General features: G+C 55.4%; 1 protein-coding gene across 1 annotated transcript; it reads left to right on the forward strand.

Annotated features, from left to right (window-relative positions):
• The first annotated feature begins 3,085 nt into the window (after positions 1 to 3,085).
• Positions 3,086 to 4,027, forward strand: LOC141126403 (olfactory receptor 52K1-like). Its single transcript, XM_073612350.1, has one exon. The coding sequence runs from the start codon at positions 3,086 to 3,088 to the stop codon at positions 4,025 to 4,027; it is 942 nt and encodes a 313-aa protein (XP_073468451.1).
• The last annotated feature ends 4,234 nt before the right edge of the window (positions 4,028 to 8,261 follow it).

Consider the following 8,261-nt stretch of genomic DNA (forward strand, 5'->3'; position numbering starts at 1 on the left):
TATATAAGAACTGTCAAAGCGAAGATGCGTCATACGGCGGGTGCTTCACATTGAGGGGGGGCGGTCGCGGCTTTTTTTTTTCTTTTTCGGTCCATCGGCGAAGCAAGAGAAGAAGATAAATGGACTTCGTGGGACATTTTTATTTTTTTATTTTTTAATAAAGGACTTGTCCCAAGCTGTGTCTTGTCTTTTGTACTATTTTGACACTTTTTTCGTGAAATGGTAGTTGTACATTTGTACCCCCTTACCATTTCACACAGGGGGAGGCCGGGATCTGGGGGTCCCCTTGTTAAAGGAGGCTTCCAGATTCCGATAAGCCCCCTGCCCGCAGACCCCCACAACCACCAGGCAAGGGTTGTGGGGATGAGGCCCTTGTCCCCATCAACATGGGGACAAAGTGCTTTGGGGGGCTACATGGCCTGGTACGGTTCAGAAGGGGGGTGGCCGCTCTCTTGTCCCCCCCTCTTTTCCTGTGGCCTGCCAGGTTGCGTGCTCGGATAAGGGTCTAGTATGGATTTTTGGGGAGACCCCACACCATTTTTTTTTTAATTTTGGCGCGAGGTTCCACTTAATATCCATACCAGACCTGAAGGGCCTGGTATGGAATTTGGGGGGACACCCATGCATTTTTTTTTATTTTGGTTCTGAGTCCCCCTTAATATTCATACCAGACCCAAAGGGCCTACTAATGGACTGGGGGGATCCCATGGCATTTTTTTTCAATGACTTTTATCTGTATTGCCGAGACCCGAAAATTCATTAGTAGTTTTAAATGACTTTTTTTCCTTTAGAAATGTCATTTTGTGCAGGGACTGTTCCAAACACGGGAATAATGCGCCACTTTACAGGCATACTATAGACACCACCCAGGTACGAAATTTGAAGGAATAGTTCACTTTTATTGTTTCACTTTAAGCATTATTAAAATCACTGCTCCTGAAAAAACGTCAGTTTTTAAAACTTTTTTTGCATTGATACATGTCCCCTGGGGCAGGACCCGGGTCCCCAAACACTTTTTTATGACAATAACTTGCATACAGTATAAGCCTTTAAAATGAGCACTTTTGATTATTCATGTTCCTGTCCCATAGACTTTAATGGGGTTTGCGTGTTCGCACAAAGTTTTTGCCTGTTCGGTATGTTCTGCTGCAAACTGAACCAAGGGGTGTTTGGCCCATCCCTAGTTACTGTATCTCCCCATTTCCTTTGTGAAGACTGAGAAGAATATATTTAGAACCTTTGCCATCTCTCCGTCTTTTGTAACCAGATTCCCTTCATCGTCCTTTATGAGGCCAATATGATCTGACCTCCCTTTCTTACTATTTATATACTTAAAGAATTTCTTGAGTTTTTTTTTTTTTTTTTACTCTCCTCCGCTATGTGCCTTTCATGTTCTATCTTAGCTGCCTTGATTGCACTCTTATATTTTTTCTTGCATTCTTTGTAATGTTGGAATGCTGACAATGACCCCTCCGCCTTGTATATTTTGAAGGCCTTTTCTTTTGCTTTTATATGCATTTTTTATGTTGGAGTTTAGCCACCCAGGATTTTTTGTAGCTCTTTTAAACCTATTTCCCGTAGGAATGCACTGGCCGATACAATTATTTAATAATCTCTTAAAGCACTCCCATTTTTCCTCCATGTTATTTGTTCCTAGGATTTTATCCCATTTAATATCATCTAGCAAAGAGCACAGTTTAGGGATGTTGGCGCTTTTGAAATTCAGTGTCCTTGTATTACCCTTCATTCTGAGATTTATACAGAAACAAATTGACCTGTGATCGCTGTTTCCTAAATTGCCCCGTATTTCTACATCCTCAATCAGGTCTGGATTGTTAGTAATCAGTAGGTCTAGTAACGCATTGTTTCTTGTTGGTCATCACTTCCAGGTTACCATAGCGGAGACCCGATCAAAGCCAGGCTTTCTTCAGGTCTCTGACTAGCAGGCAGACATTCTGGCTAGTAGTCAGTGGAATGGGAGAGCCCAAGCCAGCCACGGAAGGCTTCCTGAGGGGGGGGGGCGTCCCCTCCCGCTGCTTGTAATAACTACCGAGTGGCTGGTTAAATGCTCCGGTTGTCATTACAAAAGAGCTGACCATGGTCTCTAAAGCCTGCAGCTGCATATCATCCTGGTACAACCACTTGAGGTCACATCACACACTTGGTACGTGATTTGGCGGCAAGTGGTTAAAACAACTACACACAAGTACACAAAAGCAACTGAACAGTGGCGGCTGGTGTTATTTTTTGGGGGGGGCGGCAAACAAACACCCCCTGGTCAGTCGGTGGCACCCCCTGCTCCCGGTTGAGTGGGCAGAGCTGTGACAGGCGACGGGTAATGGGCGGTCATATCCTCTGCATCACGGCAGCTTCCGCCATGCGTCTCGTCCCTCCTCCTCCTAGGCATCCAATAAGATCGCCTGTCCTTTCAGCCAATCGGGTTACTGATTGGCCGGAAGGAGGATTAGTGTGAGAATAGCGAATGTTCATTCGCTATTCTCACACAACTGGGTGGGCTCACTGCGCTCTGTGCCAACCCTTTCTTGGAGCCCCTGGCTTTAATTACGTGCTTAAGAAAAAACACTCCCCCCCATTGCAATCCATGCATCCGGCTCCCTGAATGTAGTTTAGGGGCCTGGACACATGGATGGGGGGGCGGCTCCCGTGCGCCCCTAATGGACGGGCTGCAACCGAGTATGCAAAAGAAGGAAAAGAACCTACACTGAATTAAGTACACCTCTAAATGCACTACACCCTTGAAAAAAAGTACATTTTTTTCAAATGAAAAATCTTGCTTACTTAGCTAACAGGGCAAAACAGAGTACTCCCACTTCGGCAAAATGTTGCCAGCGGCTGAGCATATAAAATGAATTTTTCTACCTTCATATAAAATTTCCAGACAAATTACAACATTTGGAAATACAATATCAATGTGTTTACCCCCCCCCCAGCTATTGCAAATGCCACCGCTGTCCAATCAGAGATTCCAGAAGAAAAAAATATTATTATTGTTTGTGGATTATTATTAATGATATTTTTTATTTTTCTATAGAGATTGGGGAAATTAAATCTCCTGTAGATTGAAATGTCTGTAAACATCACAGAATTGGGATTGGTGAGGTTCACCCTCCTCGGAGTTCCTGGGCTGGAGAGGTTCTATTCCATCATTTCAGTACCGTTCTTCATCATGTTCATGTGTTCGGTGATAGGAAACCCTCTTATTGTTTTCATCATTCTATCTGATCGTGGTCTCCATGCTCCCATGTACATGTTCCTGTCAATGTTGGCCATCACAGATCTCATGCTCTCGCTTACTATAGCACCACAGATGTTGGTCATCCTTTGGCTGGACGTTAGGGTTGTGTATTTTAGTAGATGTGTCATCCAGATGTTCTTTGTCCATTTCCTCACCTATATGGAGACTGGAGTCCTGGTGGCGATGGCGTTTGATCGTTATGTAGCAATATGCCAACCACTAAGATACTCTGCCATTCTTACTGGTCCAATGATCACCCGGATTGGCCTAGCCCTGGCTTTACGAGGGGTGCTTATAGTCAGTCCTTGTGTCCTCCTAGTGGTCCGGTTACCCTACTGCAGACATGAAGTGATTGGCAAATCTTACTGCGATCACATGTCCATAGCGAAGGTCTCATGTGGCGACACCACCATCAACAGATACTATGGTCTCATTCAAATTATTTTGACGCTTCTGTTTGATACTTCCATTATAATGTTATCTTATATATTTATAATCAATGCTGTGCTAAAATTGTCCTCCAAAGAGGCCCGGTCTAAGGTGTTTGGTACATGTTCTTCTCATGTTTGTGTCATGTTGTTCTTCTATATCCCATGTGGCTTCACTCTTCTGGCGTACAGGTTTTGGAAAAACATCCCACCCTCCATCCATTCCTTCCTTTCCCTCACCTACCTCCTAATGCCCCCAATAATGAACCCACTGGTGTACGGGGTGAGGACCAGCCAGATCCGTGACCGAGCCCGGAAATTGTTCCACTATTCAAAAAACTGAGAATTCAAGTCAACATTTAACCATAAATATTTTATGTTAGGGGTTAGTGACAGTTGGTGGGAGGGGAGGAAAAGGCAGGGAAGGTACCCAGCAGAGGTGACAGCTGGTGGGAGGGGAGGAGGAGATGGGGAAGGCACCAAGCAGAGGTGACAGCTGGTGGGAGGGGAGGAGGAGGCGTGGAAGGCACCAAGCAGAGGTGACAGCTGGTGGGAGGGGAGGAGGAGGCGGGGAAGGCACCAAGCAGAGGTGACAGCTGGTGGGAGGGGAGGAGGAGGTGGGGAAGGCACCAAGCAGAGGTGACAGCTGGTGGGAGGGGAGGAGGAGGCGGGGAAGGCATCAGGCAGAGGTGACAGCTGGTGGGAGGGGAGGAGGAGGCGGGGAAGGCATCAGGCAGAGGTGACAGCTGGTGGGAGGGGAGGAGGAGGCGGGGAAGGCACCAAACAGAGGTGACAGCTGGTGGGAGGGGAGGAGGAGGCGGGGAAGGCATCAGGCAGAGGTGACAGCTGGTGGGAGGGGAGGAGGAGGCGGGGAAGGCATCAGGCAGAGGTGACAGCTGGTGGGAGGGGAGGAGGAGGCGGGGAAGGCACCAAACAGAGGTGACAGCTGGTGGGAGGGGAGGAGGAGGCGGGGAAGGCATCAGGCAGAGGTGACAGCTGGTGGGAGGGGAGGAGGAGGCGGGAAGGCATCAGGCAGAGGTGACAGCTGGTGGGAGGGGAGGAGGAGGCGGGGATGGCATCAGGCAGAGGTGACAGCTGGTGGGAGGGAAGGAGGAGGCGGGGAAGGCACCAGGCAGAGGTGACAGCTGGTGGGAGGGGAGGAGGAGGCGGGGAAGGCATCAGGCAGAGGTGACAGCTGGTGGGTGGGGAGGAGGAGGCGGGGAAGGCATCAGGCAGAGGTGACATCTGGTGGGAGGGGAGGAGGAGGCGGGGAAGGCATCAGGCAGAGGTGACAGCTGGTGGGAGGGGAGGAGGAGGCGGGGAAGGCATCAGGCAGAGGTGACAGCTGGTGGGAGGGGAGGAGGAGGCGGGGAAGGCACCAAGCAGAGGTGACAGCTGGTGGGAGGGGAGGAGGAGGTGGGGAAGGCATCAGGCAGAGGTGACATCTGGTGGGAGGGGAGGAGGAGGCGGGGAAGGCATCAGGCAGAGGTGACAGCTGGTGGGAGGGGAGGAGGAGGCGGGGAAGGCACCAAGCAGAGGTGACAGCTGGTGGGAGGAGAGGAAGAGGCAGGGAAGGCACCAAGCAGAGGTGACAGCTGGTGGGAGGGGAGGAGTAGGCGGGGAAGGCATCAGGCAGAGGTGACATCTGGTGGGAGGGGAGGAGGAGGCGGGGAAGGCATCAGGCAGAGGTGACAGCTGGTGGGAGGGGAGGAGGAGGCGGGGAAGGCACCAAGCAGAGGTGACAGCTGGTGGGAGGGGAGGAGGAGATGGGGAAGGCACCAAGCAAAGGTGACAGCTGGTGGGAGGGGAGGAGGAGGCGGGGAAGGCATCAGGCAGAGGTGACAGCTGGTGGGAGGGGAGGAGGAGGCAGGGAAGGCATCAGGCAGAGGTGACAGCTGGTGGGAGGGGAGGAGGAGGCGGGGAAGGCATCAGGCAGAGGTGACAGCTGGTGGGAGGGGAGGAGGAGGCAGGGAAGGCATCAGGCAGAGGTGACAGCTGGTGGGAGGGGAGGAGGAGGCGGGGAAGGCATCAGGCAGAGGTGACAGCTGGTGGGAGGCGAGGAGGAGGCAGGGAAGGCATCAGGTAGAGGTGACAGCTGGTGGGAGGGGAGGAGGAGGCGGGGAAGGCATCAGGCAGAGGTGACAGCTGGTGGGAGGGGAGGAGGAGGCGGGGAAGGCATCAGGCAGAGGTGACAGCTGGTGGGAGGGGAGGAGGAGATGGGGAAGGCACCAAGCAGAGGTGACAGCTGGTGGGAGGGGAGGAGGAGGCGGGGAAGGCTCCAAGCAGAGGTGACAGCTGGTGGGAGGGGAGGAGGAGATGGGGAAGGCATCAGGCAGAGGTGACAGCTATTGGGAGGGGAGGAGGAGGCGGGGAAGGCACCAAGCAGAGGTGACAGCTGGTGGGAGGGGAGGAAGAGGCAGGGAAGGCACCAAGCAGAGGTGACATCTGGTGGGAGGGGAGGAGGAGATGGGGAAGGCACCAAGCAGAGGTGACAGCTGGTGGGAGGGGAGGAGGAGATGGGGAAGGCATCAAGCAGAGGTGACAGCTGGTGGGAGGGGAGGAGGAGGCGGGGAAGGCACCAAGCAGAGGTGACAGCTGGTGGGAGGGGAGGAAGAGGCAGGGAGGGCACCAAGCAGAGGTGACATCTGGTGGGAGGGGAGGAGGAGATGGGGAAGGCACCAAGCAGAGGTGACAGCTGGTGGGAGGGGAGGAGGAGATGGGGAAGGCACCAAGCAGTGGTGACAGCTGGTGGGAGGGGAGGAGGAGGCGGGGAAGGCATCAGGCAGAGGTGACAGCTGGTGGGAGGGGAGGAAGAGGCAGGGAAGGCACCAAGCAGAGGTGACAACTGGTGGGAGGGGAGGAGGAGATGGGGAAGGCACCAAGCAGAGGTGACAGCTGGTGGAAGGGAAGGAGGAGGCGGGGAAGGCACCAGGCAGAGGTGACAGCTGGTGGGAGGGGAGGAGGAGGCGGGGAAGGCACCAGGCAGAGGTGACAGCTGGTGGGAGGGGAGGAAGAGGCGGGGAAGGCATCAGGCAGAGGTGACAGCTGGTGGGAGGGGAGGAGGAGGCGGGGAAGGCACCAAGCAGAGGTGACAGCTGGTGGGAGGAGAGGAGGAGGCGGGGAAGGCACAAGCAGAGGTGACAGCTGGTGGGAGGGGAGGAGGAGGCTGGGAAGGCATCGGGCAGAGGTGACAGCTGGTGGGAGGGGAGCAGGAGGCGGGGAAGGCATCAGGCAGAGGTGACAGCTGGTGGGAGGGGAGGAGGAGGCAGGGAAGGCATCAGGCAGAGGTGACAGCTGGTGGGAGGGGGGGAGGAGGCGGGGAAGGCATCAGGCAGAGGTGACAGCTGGTGGGAGGGGAGGAAGAGGCAGGGAGGGCACCAAGCAGAGGTGACATCTGGTGGGAGGGGAGGAGGAGATGGGGAAGGCACCAAGCAGAGGTGACAGCTGGTGGGAGGGGAGGAGGAGATGGGGAAGGCATCAAGCAGAGGTGACAGCTGGTGGGAGGGGAGGAGGAGGCGGGGAAGGCACCAAGCAGAGGTGACAGCTGGTGGGAGGGGAGGAAGAGGCAGGGAGGGCACCAAGCAGAGGTGACATCTGGTGGGAGGGGAGGAGGAGATGGGGAAGGCACCAAGCAGAGGTGACAGCTGGTGGGAGGGGAGGAGGAGATGGGGAAGGCACCAAGCAGAGGTGACAGCTGGTGGGAGGGGAGGAGGAGGCGGGGAAGGCATCAGGCAGAGGTGACAGCTGGTGGGAGGGGAGGAAGAGGCAGGGAAGGCACCAAGCAGAGGTGACAACTGGTGGGAGGGGAGGAGGAGATGGGGAAGGCACCAAGCAGAGGTGACAGCTGGTGGAAGGGAAGGAGGAGGCGGGGAAGGCACCAGGCAGAGGTGACAGCTGGTGGGAGGGGAGGAGGAGGCGGGGAAGGCACCAGGCAGAGGTGACAGCTGGTGGGAGGGGAGGAAGAGGCGGGGAAGGCATCAGGCAGAGGTGACAGCTGGTGGGAGGGGAGGAGGAGGCGGGGAAGGCACCAAGCAGAGGTGACAGCTGGTGGGAGGAGAGGAGGAGGCGGGGAAGGCACAAGCAGAGGTGACAGCTGGTGGGAGGGGAGGAGGAGGCGGGGAAGGCATCGGGCAGAGGTGACAGCTGGTGGGAGGGGAGCAGGAGGCGGGGAAGGCATCAGGCAGAGGTGACAGCTGGTGGGAGGGGAGGAGGAGGCAGGGAAGGCATCAGGCAGAGGTGACAGCTGGTGGGAGGGGAGGAGGAGGCGGGGAAGGCATCAGGCAGAGGTGACAGATGGTGGGAGGCGAGGAGGAGGCAGGGAAGGCATCAGGCAGAGGTGACAGCTGGTGGGAGGGGAGGAGGAGGCGGGGAAGGCATCAGGCAGAGGTGACAGCTGGTGGGAGGGGAGGAGGAGGCGGGGAAGGCATCAGGCAGAGGTGACAGCTGGTGGGAGGGGAGGAGGAGATGGGGAAGGCACCAAGCAGAGGTGACAGCTGGTGGGAGGGGAGGAGGAGGCGGGAAAGGCACCAGGCAGAGGTGACAGCTGGTGGGAGGGGAGGAGGAGGTGGGGAAGGCTC

The sequence above is a fragment of the Aquarana catesbeiana genome, linkage group LG02 (assembly GCF_042186555.1).
Source record: "Aquarana catesbeiana isolate 2022-GZ linkage group LG02, ASM4218655v1, whole genome shotgun sequence".
NCBI classification, from domain to species: Eukaryota; Metazoa; Chordata; class Amphibia; order Anura; family Ranidae; genus Aquarana; species Aquarana catesbeiana.